Here is a 15,459-nt window from a genome sequence, read left to right as displayed (position 1 = left end):
GGTCACGATTTCATTTTGTTTTCTCTTTTTTTACTCGTCTGTGGTACTAGTTTGTCTTTCATTTAATGGGTGCCGTAGCTGTGGAAATTTTAGGGCCAATGGTACTTAACATCTTATACATCAAAGATATGACTGCAACTGCAATGCCTCAGATGGCCCTGCATTGGTATGAGCAACTTCTAGCTAGACTAGACACTTTTTTTGTTAAAAAACAAATAGGTACAATAAAAAACTGCATTTTATAAATAGCTTTTAATACTTATTACAATTAATACTTATGAATTATCTTAATTATAATTATAAGATATTATGAAAAAAATATATATTTATTATATCAATTTAATATACCTTAATAATACATATTACTTTATTAATGTAGTAAACCTTATATAATACTATATCCTAATATAGTATACCTTAAATAAAATAATACCAACTTAATTACCTAAGTCACAATAATTATCTACATTGTTCAGACAAAAATAAACTTATTTAATAACTGTACATTGGGTACATATAAATTAATTGGACGGATCGTTAATCACAATTTTGCATACTTACAAAGTTAACTTTTTGTACGCCTTAAATATTATTATTAAATAGAGAAAATAAATTAAAAGAATTGCGTCTACATAATGACTAAGTACATGATTACTACGTTTTACAAATAGTATAAGCAATATAACATCTAGTAATATTTATGATATATTAAAATATTAAGATTACTAAACGTACGAGTATTGGCCCCAGCGTTATAACATAAGTAAAATGAATGCGCACATTATAACATGTAGCCTTAGATCATGTATATATCTAGAATCTAGATAGTCTGTGACAGTTGTCTAAACGTCGAAAAAGATGACGTTGACAGTTTACCTCTTTTTTGAGCAATCCATGCACACTAACACAAAGTGACAAACAAATCGCGAGTGCAAGACGTACCTTGACACGCAAACTAAAGTAATAAACCTGGACTGTTTTCATCGGTTGTCTAGTATATAATTATAAAAGGGATCGGAAAAGCGACTCCCGGAAGTTAGGCAATGGAATTAGAGATGTGTCGGCGCTTTTTAATCCAGTAAGGTTTTATTATTATTAGTATTTTAAGCCATTTTTGTGGCAGTTCTAAAAGAGATTGATCTATTGTGACAGCCCTTAAAACTTTACTATTTGGACCCGCGGTTCCCGGTGCTTCTTTGAGTTCTCTGGGCCGTAATGACACTTCCTCTGGCTGTACGAAGTGATACTGGATACCTTAGTCTTACAACCTCTTTTGTTCAACAGTTTTTAAGACTAACATGTATATTCAGCGTTCCAATGATTTTAAATCTGTGCAGTAGGTACTGTATCCACTGACCTCTATAATACCACTGGACAGGCTAATCCATTTTTAACAAAATAAACAAATTTTTGTGCCTATTTGAAGCACCACTCGCGAGCGTCCAGAGAACTAATTTTGACGTATAATACAAGTGGCTGCAAAGGAACGTACAATAATCTGAAGCATTTTTTGCATTTTGAATTAATTTCGTTCGTTTTCCGTGTTATTTATACATCAAGGATCAACTAAATAGTAGTAAATAGTTACACAATCTATCGATGTTTGCTGAGGCTTTCAGCACTAGTTTTAGTACCGCAGACTATCACTACATTGCCAACAGCGCCAAAATGGCGTACATCAAACAGGCACAAAAGCACTTTGACAGCCGCCAGTCCAGTGGTATATAGTAGAGGTCAGTGGTTACATCCCTCGCTTTCAGTAGAAATATAATAACATTTTTCGTTCGAAAATTCGCACGTACGATAGCTGATAAAGAGTTGTTGATGAGAGATGAATTAACGACAGTGACTTTAAAGGAGAAATAAAGATAATAAATAACATAAGCCGATCACGACGTTTATAGTTTCATACCCATACAAATATTAACTTTAATATATGTCGGAATCTTTAGTACTGTGTACTTACACAGTACTAAAGATTCCCCGCACACCATCCGCCACTGAGACCCTATTTATTGCCAATGCGCATTCAACTACACCGCTTATAATATATATGTCGCAATTATATTGTCAAAGCCGTGATATTACAACTTCACTAGTGATACCTATTATAATTATTTCAAACGAAAAATTGCATACACTCTCAAATGTTTACTATAATTGTTTTGCATATTGCATATTTAAAAAAAAATTACCAATCGTTCAACGTCTCACACTGCTTCATTCGTGATATACCTAGATTTATTATAATATCACTACATTGTACCCGTGACATTACAATCACACTAAAACCGGGCCGTTAAATTGTAAGAAATGAAGTAGATTGATAATCTTCCGTTAAGTTATAGTATCACTTATGAAATTGTAATATCACGTCTTTGACAATATACCTGCGACATTCACATATATAATGAAGGGCTTTCACCAACCTACTACTACTAATTGTTAAATTAAAATTATTTTATTGCTTCTTATTCAGTGGAAAATCAAGTATTTTACAGAATATTATAGATATTTTAAATTGAATATTATTACTGATAAATATATTTTTCATTGTACTACAATATACATACTTTATATAGATTATAACATGGTAAATAAAGCCATCAAATTTTCGAATGTAGATTTACAATGACAATTGTACTACGAGTTTCGAATAAGCTGAAAAATTAGATAAACCCTTATAAGAAGAAAGATGAAGTAATTGTTATATATAGGTAACAATCACTATTAATAGTAAGTAAAACTTTTGAAAAATTGTATAAGTTAAATAGACATAATATAATGCCGAAGGCAAGGTCGTTCTTCAATAAATGAACCGATCAAAGACTCGTCATCCAAAACCTTCACGGTTGTAAGAGACACGCTCTCGAGTTGAAATCGTAATACTGACAACAATCTTCAGAAATGAAGGACCGACCCCAGAGTATATAATATGATATCGAAAGACACAAGCGCTGGATGCAGACCATCCCACCTCTCGTCGAAGCCTGCATTAGGTACGATCCGATACACTACAATAATTGAATTTCGTGACAAGTTTTCAATCCCAAATATTTTATTCCACGTTTTACTGTCTGAAATTTAGACCTATATATAACACAACGCAAAATCTGCCTTATGTTTCATTACAAAAACCAACTAAGATCATAATATTATAATTTAATATAAATGCTTAATTCGTTATTACTATGTAGTGTTTTTCCTAATTTACGAAAGCTTGTTATTATTAGAGAGTTATTACATATTATTATTATATTGTCTCCTAGACCGATCCTCTCAAAGCGTAGGTATCATTTTGAGTACAATATAAACTTAGTTATTATTTAATCCCCGCGAGTTGAAAGAGTGACAAGCGGCTATCTTGTTGAACTCATAGTGAGGATAGGTCCAGGCAATCATTTCATGAATTAGGACCAGTTGCAATATGGCAACTGTCTGCTGCAGACATTAATAATAATATAAGACTACATCCCTCTTTCAAAAAGGGGAATGAAAAAACTGTACTGTGTCACACAAATTCATACTATAATGCTATTTGTCGTTTCCAGCGCCTTACAGAATCGCATTTTTTTACTTATCGGCATATGATGCTCAAATCCATACCGCATCCTACATAACTAAAAAAAGACCTAAGTGGAATGCTGTCCTATCACAAAATTTCAAACATTTGTAACTTTCTATCAAGATTAGTTTTGAGCAATTTTCAGCCTCACTCGAATGAGTCACAAATTAACAGAAAGTTGAAGAATTAAGACACTTGTGTTCTGGTTTAAAGAGGGCGGATGAAGTTGCAGAAACATGAGGCATTCCCCCTTAAGTGTACGCTTGACAGGCACAGAGTGATGTGATCAAGATCCGCTTAGCATTAGATGGATCATTTACTCGCTCTTACACTTAAAAAGGCATAAAAAAAACTTGGACGTGTTATACCGCTTGAAACTTTGGCTCGATACGAGCCAGACTTTAAATAATTAAATTAATGTAAAATTGATATCTAGGGATAGAAGTTTTGTAAAGCGTCCGAATAAATAGAGTTATAAGTATCTCTCAATACATAAACACTGTCACTTGGTTTTCCGTTAAATACGTAGGGACCCTTCAAATTTGTGACCTTTGAGTTGGATGGAGCTGGTGCTGGCTTCTGTGGATAGCTTGGAGCGTTGAAGTTAGGACGAGAAGGCATCATAGGCGGACCGTAGCCGAATGGATCAGTCATTTGAGGCGCTTGCGGATATCCAGGCGCTCCGTTCCATTGATATACTCCAGTTGGTTTCCCATTAGAGACAAAGTCGAGAGGAAGATTGATGAAAGGATCCTGAGGGGCCATATTTGGAAGCATTGGAGCCATTGGTCCTAGACTGGGTGGCTGTGACACATAACCCATTCCTGGAACGAACATATATGGTGTGGGTGGCAGCCTAATGTAGAAAATAGGAGAATTATCGTATTGAAGTGAGTTTATGTTATCGTTTTGAAAGGAATCTCCATTGCCGTTCTTCTTCTTGTTCTGTTGGCGTCTCCTTGAAGGTATGGTTCGTGATAAGTCATCATCGTCGAAGTTGTCGTCGTTAACCGAGAACCTGACGTCTTCATCGTCGTCTTCTGTGTAGTCTAGGCCGGAAGACAGGAAAGATGGGAAGTATCCAAATAGGTTGAGTGCTTTGTTTCTTCGATTGGATGGTGATGGTGCTTCTGTTGACGTTATGTCTTTGAATTTATCCTGTAGTTTGCTCTGTCTGGCGGATTCCTCTGGGAGGGCGGCATCTCGTGATCTTCGTGATGGCGCGCTCTGCGTGTGGAGGACCAGGCTGAGGAGGACCAGCTTGATCAAAATTCTGGCATGACCCATCTTGATACCTGAAATGAGATAAAATTGAATCAATATATGTTTATAATTTATATAAAGGGGAAGTTATAAGATGTTGTTTTTCACCTAAAATTTAAATTACGGGGAACATACAAAATTAATACCGATAGTTTAAATAAAAATAATACCAAAACAATTTTAAGAATCCAAATTAAGATTGAAGTAAGTATTAGACCAGTATTTTTCAAATCTCTCTTTTATCGGAAGAAGTATATAAATTCGAATTAAAGGCACTTAAATACACCATTCTATTCGTTTAACCTAAATCCATCTATTTTCTATTTGTGATCACTTTATCAGGTTCCCCATCGGGCCTTAACAAAATATATTTGTAGTACTTTTTAAGTAAGAAAAGTATAAACGAGCGTACGGGTATATATACCATATTCTCTTGCAAAAACACAGAAGGTTTGCTGGTGTACGCTCTTTTTTGAAGGTACGTCCTGGAATCACCACACTAGGAAAGCCAGGCCAGGAATCAGGTGAAATAGCTCTTCGAAACACCCGTGATAAATGCGGTAGAAGACATATATGAAAAGATTTGATTGGATCTTTGCATAGTTTCTCCATGTCTTGACTATTGAATATGTAAGTACCTGGTAGTAATGTTTAATTGATAAATTCTGACAGGAAAATACACTTTGTAGGTACTAATTACTTAAAAATTCCGGTTTTTGTTGGTAAAAGAATACATTTATTTACTAATAAGTCTATAAAGCGTAGTCTCTAATATATAAAGATTTATTGTGCAACAACTTGAGACGGTGTTCCAAACGTAAGTGGTCATTGTCCTTTATGCACGACATGGGTTTCCCACCGTGCTTGTTGATATACGCCCCAGAGCTCTTACCAACTAAGCCAAGCGTCCGAATGACGCATGATTCACAAATCTTGGTATGTTTGTAAAACTTTCGAATTATGGCGCCACCTATAGGATCTAATTTACAGTTGATCGCTAGGATTTGTCTCTAATCGATTCAACAGGTGTATCGCCTACACACGAGACATCCTCAGGAGTTGTTGACTCTCCGAATTCTTGGCGCAAAGACAATAATTGGCGGAACTAACACTCAACATATGGATAGTTATGGATTTTTAATAATTATTTAGACAAATTAAATTATTTTCTTAAAATAATAAATTGTTTATAAGACACATTTACTACTGAGAGTAAACTCGATATATTAGTGTTGATATTTCACCGGCCACACAAACAAACGTCAGACCAGCGCAAAATAAGATAAATAACAAGAAGGTTTGTGGGAGGCGCGGTATCGACACCATAAATCTTTTCTAGTTCATTTTGCTAAGCATAATGGAATCAGAACCAGTCTTGGCAGTAATTGAAGCAATTATTTAAACCCTCAAATGGGTGCACAATTAGACATATTTCTGGTGTAGCAAGCTGTGATTATAATAAAAATAAAATTTTAAGAAGGTAATATGTACTTAGTATATACAGGCTGAGACTGTTTTTTTATGATAATAAGGGACGAGACGAGCAGGACGTTCAGCTGATGGTATTTGATACGCCATGCCCATTGGGGATGGGATTACAGGATTCTCAAAAAACCCAAAAATTCTGAGCGGCACTACGATTGCGCTCGTCACCTTGAGACATAAGATGTTAAGCCTCATTTGCTCAGTAATTTTACTAGCTACGGCGCCCTTCAGACCGAAACACAGTAATGCTGTAAGCTGCTTCACGGCAGAAATAGGCGCCGTTGTGGTACCCATAATCTAGCCGGCTTCCAGTGCAAAGGAGCCTCCCACTGGTAATTGTGCATTGATTTTCCAGCAAGGCAGGCACTGAAGATCTAACTAGTCCTAGTTGCGCTATAGTCCGAGAGTACATAGGTTTTGAGGTCCAAATATTGAATTTGTATATCGAAAGTATATTTATAATTGTTTTTAAGCATATGAAATTTGAAACTACTCATACCAACCGAATTAAATTCTCAAAAAGTAGCTCACGTAATTTTGATACTGAATTTAAATAAAAGGATTGTGTGGTTTTATGAAACTACGGTAAACGTGAAACTTTTTATCACATTATAGATATTTAACTAAAAATTTTTGGTTTTATTTACATTAAGCACTGCCAAAAACAACCAAAATAGCGTGGAGCACTGGCACAAGTGAGTAATAATCTATACACTACACGGCCAGCTGCTGCGAGCTATAGGCACGCCCGACCGTCACGCGACATGCAACACACAGAAGAAAAAGTTTGAGACGATGTAATAAAAGTTTCACTTTAAAACTATGCTATTCTGAAACGTTGACAACTCTGTAGTAATCATAGCGTTATATACTAGCGTAAAGACAAACAAAGCGTGCCAGAGATACGAACATCTCTAACCGAGATAATCGAATCTATTGTTATTGTAACCGACTTTGATTGACAAGTCGGAAACAGTCAGCCACTTCAGGAACAGTCAGAAACTAGATCCAAAGTATTTTGAAGAGCCACAAGCTAACACACACATTGACAAATCAAAATTGTCTATGGTATTAATCCAAATGTTAATTAAAGTCGCGAGCTTGCAGTTGTAAATAGCCATATGATCACAAATCATAAATAAATGGAAACGAAGTAATCGTATCGTTGTACCCCTGCTGTAGCAACAAAACTCCCTTATCAAGTAATCTATCACAGATAAAGATTTATTGCTCACCAAGACCATTACTATCAAACCGCATTAGCGCGTACCAGTTAATCTAACTCTAAAATCTCTCTCAACACTATTCAAAAGCGGAGATACTTGTGTAAATTGCTAATTTACTACGCCGTCTGTTCTGTCTGTCAAAGTGATATGTGGCCTCTCGGTTGCTTACGCTAGGTATGCAAAGATATGCAAACAAACACTTTCAATTACACGAGAGGTGATTGATAATGACGCGTGTGGTTACCGCATAGATCTAGTTAGCATTTGTTCACCGTCTACTAGTGTAGCTGCTTCCTTGTGTTGAAATAGTTTCGATGTTTATTTATTACTAGTGCCGACTCGTTTGCTCCTCGCGTATCTCCTGCCCGCTTATACATGCCTGGTAGTTAGAAAAAATGTTCCAACTAGTTAAGAAAGGATGAATGTGATCACCGCCGCCCACATTCTAGTACCAGAGGAATTACAAGTACCAAATAAACGTACATATAAATTTGAAAACTGAAAACACATCGGACCGGGGACTAGGTAGTGAGAGTCCACGGTTCGACCGATTGCGTTACCGACGTCAGACGCTGTTCTGTCATTAGAGAAAAATGATGTAAGTATTCCGGAATAATGTAGTCTAAGGCCATCTAAAATGTGTAATAAAAGTTAATTTGTAGCTTTTCTTAAGGCCTATGTAAGATACACAATTCCACCAAACATTATTTTAATATATCTGAAAGGGCTTAGACAGCGTTTTGGTTGAAAGCTCCCAGATGGATTATTTTTTCCGACACCTCCAACAAATATCGATAATGTATACTTAAATGTGTACAAAATTTAAGAATTTATATACAACTATAATTCCTCGAGAAACACGCTATCTATTGCCGAAAACAGCATGAAAATTGGTGCGGTTGATTTAGAGTTTATCACGAACAGACAGGCAGTCGCGACGGAGGACTTTGTTTTATGATTATGTAGTGATAACACAAATTTAGTACAATCTTCTAAAAGCTTAATTTAACTGATTTTAAAATGATAACCATTTAAACAGTGGTACTTAACAACATTAACACTTCGATATAATTCAAATATAATTCAATCGTCTTTACAATGCTTAAGCTTACTGATTTTAAAATGATGAGCATGGAAATCCTCAAAGCGGCATCGCAAGTGATAAACAGCGGACTATGGGCATTAATCTTATTGATGTATGATGCTATTTAAATGTTAGCTTGGCTTTTGACTGATTGTGTAATATTTCATCTATCATTTGTCGACATATAACGTAACTGTTAAAAACATTTGAACATAATACATACCAAAATATACAAATGATTTAAGTTTTCTTTAGTGTTAATTCCTCCAATACTTGTTGCATACATACGAGGCATCCTCAGGATGTGTTGTCTCGCCAAAATCTGGCACGAGACTCAGACGAGATTTTGGCGAGACAACACGTCCTCAAGATGCCTCGTGTAGAGGCGAAACACGTGTCGAATTGTTTTAAAAACAAATATTGGCGGAATTAACACTAAAGAAAACTTAAATCATTTGTACAATTATGGATTTCCGCAAAGTAACGCCTAATTCAATATTTTTTTTTATACATACCAAAATGTTAATTTATTCATTTATGCTTACTAGATATAAATCAAGTCAAATCAAAATCACTTTATTCATGTAGGTCACGGATATGACACCTATGAATGTCAAAAAAAAATATTTTCTTATTGAATTTGCCGCCACTTCGTAAAGGGTTGAGCTAATGATAAGAAGTGGCACGAAAGTACATTATACATTTCTCTTATAACTTGTAGATTTATTATTGCAAGTATGGTAGTTGAAATAAATCTAACAATATTTGTAAGGTTTCGGAAATAATTATTACTATTGAATTTTTTTGTCAAGTAACTTTGATACAAATTGTATTAATGAATTTGACTTTTCACACATATCATATAGTTCACCGTATTATATGATATTTTTGAAGGTAAATGTCGTATCGTCCTGAAAACACGGCACAAGGAGGCTCATTCCACAGCTTGGTAATACATGGAAGAAAGTTGCTTGAAAACCGCACTGTGGAGGAACGCAACATATCCACGGGGATGATAGCCAAGTTTGTTTATCGTGCGAAGGTGGAATCCGGCGACAGGTCAAACAGTTCTTTGGAACACTCCCTATTATAATTGCGCTAGAAGACACACAATAAAGCGACTTCCTATGTCAAGTTAATGCACTTAAATAAAACATACAATTTCTAAGCATCTCAAAACGTATTTATAGACGTAATATCAAATAATTTAATCATGCATTACTAATATTGATAAAATCAAGTTTGTAATGATAGCGGCTTTTCTCAACATCCTCTTCGGAAACTTCAAAGTGCCAGTGACTTCTAATTGAATTCAGGTTTTTGATTAACTTATATTTAGATTTATATAATTAATAAATGAGAATTTATTAATAGAAGACATGATATAATATTATTGTTTAAGTTATTTTAGAAGCTATAAGTTTTTCATTCATCATCATCATTATCATTTCAACTTGAAGACATGGATAAAGGCTAGCCCCAAAAATCTCTATGATGATCGTTACTGGGCTGTCCTTATCCAACCTATTCCAGCGACCAGATCATGTTTTTTGCCCCAATGGCCATCTGTCTATTGAGCTGTGTGCCCTGTCCACTGCAACTTCAGTTTCGCAACCATTTGGGCTATGTCGGTGACTTTGCTTCTCCTATGGATCTCTGATTCGATCTCGCAGGGAAACTCAAATCATAGCCCCCTGCAACGTCCATGAGCTTTCTCATAATGTAAGTTTTCATTAAATAGAGGAAATAGAACTTTTTAGGAGAATTTCTTTAAAATGATGCTAAAACATGCACTCTTTAAGTCAACTTTGATTATGATGTCATTACATAAAAGCTCAGTTAGCCTTGGGACCACGTCCTTTTTACTAGGTATGATGATGCCGTAGTAAGAGACAATTTAGTCCAATTCAACCCTAAGAAGACACAATTTACAACAAAATTGTACGTTTTCTGCTTCCTACAGCCTGTATCAGCATACTTTTCGTCGATATATCTAGCGACGTTCAGTTCTGTGGTCAGTTTAAAGAGAAGGCCTCTTAAACGCTTGGTGCCTTAAGACAGTACTTCACTAAAAGCCACCGCCTGAAACTATATAACGCGCGATTTCGGCCTCATATGGAGTGTTGTTGACACCTCTGGGCGGGTCCTCCCAAGTCCTTCCTTCTTCTTCCATTTGAGCCCATACAACGAAGAGCAGCTCGAAACATCGACGATCATGTCATGTCCGATCAGTTTGATTGTTTGGTGTTACGTGGAGATTTGAGTTTTCTATGTATATTACGACAAGTGCTCAGTGAAGTTGTTTGGGGTGATACCAGCAGTCGAATTCCAGCACCGGACATTACGTCAAATGCGAAACTCTAACCGCATTATATGTCACGAATTTCAAAGTAAATCGTAGTACCAAAGTACTTCGGATCCGAGTAGTGCGGACAGATTTCGTTTCGGAACTATAGATATTACCATAAAAAGTGAAGTTGTAGTTACGATCATTATAATGTCAAATAAGAAAGAAATAAATATCAAGTGAATTTGGAAATAAGGCAAACAAAAGACAAAATGTCATATCGGTCTTCGGATCCGAAACACTTTAGTCATAGGAAATGTACGATCCGTCAACCGGAACTTCGTATTTCAATTTTGGTAAGCGGGCATTCCACAACCTACGACGACCTGTATAGCCGAGTGGTTAGCGATCCTACCTACTAAGCTAGAGGTCCCGGGTTCGAATCCCGGTAGGTGCAAGCATTTATATGATGAATATGGATGTTTGTTTCCGAGTCATGGATGTTAAAATGTATTTATGTATGTTTATATGAATTTATGTATGTTTAAGTAAGTATATTTTATTAAATATATCGTTGTCTTGTAACACATAACACAGGCTATATATGCTTAACTTGGGGCAAGATAATTTGTGTTAAAAGAGTGTCATTATTATTATTATTATTATTATTATAACTGCTCGATTTGTGAGAAACTTCTTGCCTCGCACAGATACTTTATAGAATCAATTACCGACTACCGATTATTTATTTATTAATCATTTTCCCAAACCGATATGACTTAGGGCCCTTTACCTAAACTTGAAGCGACTAACCATGAGGGCGGAAATACATCGATTTATCATTGAAATTCGATGATTGAAATAAAAACTACATCCTATCTCTCAAGTTGGATAAAACTGCACACGGTGTACAAAATTTGACGAAAATCGGTTCAGTGGTTTAGGAGTTCATCGCGAACAAACAACGTGACACGAAATTTTTATATATAGAGATATAATATATTTATGATAAGGGATGTTTTAAAAACTAAGCAGATCGATTCGTAATTTTTTTTTTTTTTTGGAAAAAGAGGACAAACGAGCGTACGGGTAATCTGGTGTTAAGAGTTCACCGCCGCCCACATTCTCTTGCAATACAAGAGGAATCACAAGGAGCGTTGCCGACCTTTAAGGAAGGTGTACGCGCATTCTTTTAAGGTACCCATATTGTATCGTCCCGGAAACACCGCAGAAGGAAGTTCATTCTACAGCTTTGTAGTACGTAGAAGAAACTCTTGTTTTGTAATCATAATAATTTTAAAACTTTTTAATTTGTGCTATTAGGTTCGGGTAAGCTTTCCGCAGTAGAAAATTGACTTCTTGAATCCCAGCAGACAATCAAGATGTAAGTAGGAAATCACTTTAATCTGGAAATAATAATTCTCGCAGTGTGGTGTAGCTACAGCAAAGTTAATGACGAAATCCATTTATGTTGCATTATATCTAATGCACATAAGCTTAATGATCAAATCTTCCAACTGTATAGATAAGAAAGATAATCATTATTTAAAGTTAATTTATCTTTGATTGAAATTTTAATAAATATTTTAAATGAAAGTGTATAATTCTTCCTCTTAGCTTATTTTAATTCCTCTAGGCTTTAGTATTACTTTATAATGAAATGTTTTGTTAACAACGATTTTATTCTCCGTACCATAAAACTCAGTGCATGGTCAATTGCGACAGTTAAGCGACAGTCGCTTATCATAGACGTTTCAAAATAATTATCAACTCTCGATATACATACATTGTAAGCAATATATTGAAGGTATTACTTATGTTAAGCGATATTAATGCAAGACATTAATTAACATTTCAAGACATTTTTAATAAGGTAAGGACTGTTTTGAAAAACGCATATTTGGCAAAAGCAAAGTCAACTTTTTCCGATGTGCGTAGCTTGGTAGAGCTGTTTCATTTTGTTAAATCTAATTAATCCCTAGTCCTTGTAAAATTTCGTATAAGATTATAAGAAACAATAAAGTTTCAAAATATTTTGCCTGTGCTTAACCGGGGCGTAAAAAGAATACGTGATCACATGCCCAGGGGTGTCCGTAAGAGGCGACAAGGCTTTTATAAGTGGGAGAGTCACGCTGCCGTCTTATGACGTCAGCACGACTGATCCAGGTTAAGTAACACTCTCGCACAGAATACCAGCCTGAAGTAACATCCTAGTATCGCTATGTTTCTCATTAAGATTAGTGTCGAGGACCGCAGCTCAAAAAAAAGGGGGGACCTTTCACCTTCGCACCACATGCCACAAATTAGGATATCATCCCCACCATCTGGGTGTATGGCGTTCCTCCGAAGTGCGGTTTTAAGGAACTTTCACCCACGTACAACCAAGCTGTGGAATGAGTGAATATGAATGATTTCCTTGTGCGGTGTTTGCGGGACGATACGACGTGGGTGTAGGTACCCACAAGCGCGTACACCTTCCTCAAAGTGTTGTAAGAGAATGTTGGCGGCGGTGATTACATAACATCAAAAATATTTTAAAGACGATGATTGAACAGATAGATGAACAACGAAATTATTCCATAAATGGCTTAGGAGGTTCCAAATACACTTCGAAATGTTGCATATTAAAAACTCACGAAGCAATTTGAATATGTATGAAGTTGATTTATTATTTGCTAGCTTTACTTGTAATAAATAACGATATAAAATAGGATGCCCCAGGCTTACACACAAAGATTAACAACTGACGTATTCATATGCCAACATAAGCGTATGATGTTTATCACATTGCAATTACTGGCTCCATCTAAACCCTTTACTACACTGTTATTAAACGGCATATCCGATTTACTGTAGAGCAAGCTTTTAACGACCCTTACATGGTTTGTAAGCCTTTGTGCGTTTAATTGAACCAATACTGCCTTAGTAACTTAGAAATTTAAGCAATAAAATCTACTACAATAATTACCCGTATACTATTACTATTTACTAGTACATCCTTTGCACAGGATGCCGACTAGATTAAGGGTACCACAACGGCGTCTATTTCTGCCATGAAGCAGTTGTTCCAAAACTGAAGGGCGCCGTAGCTAGTTAAATTATTGGGCAAATAAGACTTAACATCTTATGTCTGATGAGCGCATGTTATGAGCGCAGTTGTAGTGCTGCACAGAATTTTTGAGTTTTCAAAAATCGTGAGCGGCACTGCATTGTATTGGGCAAGGCGTATCAATTTCCAATGGCTGAACGTCCTGCTCGCCTCGTACCTTATTAACTTTAAAAAATCCAAATAGCGAAAGAAGACATGGAAATCTTTTGGATGCCTATGTCTACAGACAAGCTGTTTAACTAAACGCCGATAATTTACATTTAAGTTTATATTTAGTAAAAAAATCATATAATATTTATGAACAAATATAATATGTGCGAATAGGTCTTTAAACGAATAATAAACGAGTGAAAATTTAAAATATAGTAATATACTGACTCAATAGCCGTAATACATAATTTTCAAACACTTTCTGCCACCATTGTGTAAAGTGTACAAGTATTAAGTTGGTTATAAGTTAAGCACAATTCTGAGACCGCTGATGTTTCAATTTATTCATCAACAGGAATTTGCCCATACAAATATAATAAATAACGATCAAATATCTGGATCGACTCACTTACCGGAGCATAACTTATCACTTTCTAAGATAAATATCCAATTTTATTGTTCTACTAGCTGACCCGGCAAACGTTTCTTGGACATTGCAACATTACTTTATTTTATACATCAGCTACCCGCCAATAAAAATCCCGTCAAAATCGGTCCAGACTTTTCAGAGATTAGCCGGAAAAAACAGACAGACAGACAAAAATTGTATAAAATGTAGTAAAAAATGGTTATTTCAATATTACAAACAGACACTGCAATTTTATTTATATGTATAGATTATTGAGAAGTCGATTAAATCTATTTTTGTGTAACGGCTAATACATATCATATACGAGCTTTGTCATATTCGCTTAGAAGTCATTGTTTGTGGCGGCGTCGTAAAGCGGGTCGCTTCTTTCCCTAAAGTATTATCGAGGGTATAGTCCACGAGGCATGTTGGTGAACGGGCGCTACTCTGGTTGCATTATGATTCTTTCATCGAAAAATGCCTGGACAACATCCAAAACTAAAGTTATTTAATATATTTCAAATTATAACAAAGATATATTCTTTATAATTGGTAATAAAGTGCTCGAATAAGACGATTATTTATTTACAGGTTGTGTAGATTGATGGTCTTACGGCCGTTCCTAATATTCAATTTATCTCTTACTTGAGATAAAAATCGTAACTATCGTTGACTTTTCTGTCGCAATAAAGTTTTTTGCGACACACTGTCTGTCAATGGGACGACGTAAAGCTTACCAGCGATAGAAATTGTATGGAAATTGCAATTGACGCGTCCCAATATAAGGCGATAAGAATGACTTATCGGGTATATTGGGACAGCTTTAGATTATTGGCAGCAATTATACTGACAGTAGAAGGTAGTAATTTATCTCTATCTGT

General features: G+C 35.6%; 1 protein-coding gene across 1 annotated transcript in view; it reads right to left on the bottom strand.

The window, feature by feature from the left end:
• Window positions 1–354: 354 nt before the first annotated feature.
• LOC126978640 (uncharacterized) overlaps window positions 355–15,459 on the bottom strand; it is a 104,432-nt gene continuing 89,327 nt past the window's right edge. The window contains exon 4 of the mRNA XM_050827633.1: window positions 355–4,860. Coding sequence (XP_050683590.1) covers window positions 3,998–4,852 — 855 coding nt within the window. The 5' untranslated portion in view covers window positions 4,853–4,860 and the 3' untranslated portion in view covers window positions 355–3,997. The remainder of the gene's footprint in view (window positions 4,861–15,459) is intronic.

Source organism: Leptidea sinapis, chromosome Z, assembly GCF_905404315.1.
Source record: "Leptidea sinapis chromosome Z, ilLepSina1.1, whole genome shotgun sequence".
Classification (NCBI taxonomy): domain Eukaryota; kingdom Metazoa; phylum Arthropoda; class Insecta; order Lepidoptera; family Pieridae; genus Leptidea; species Leptidea sinapis.
This window is presented reverse-complemented; position numbering and strand designations above follow the sequence as displayed.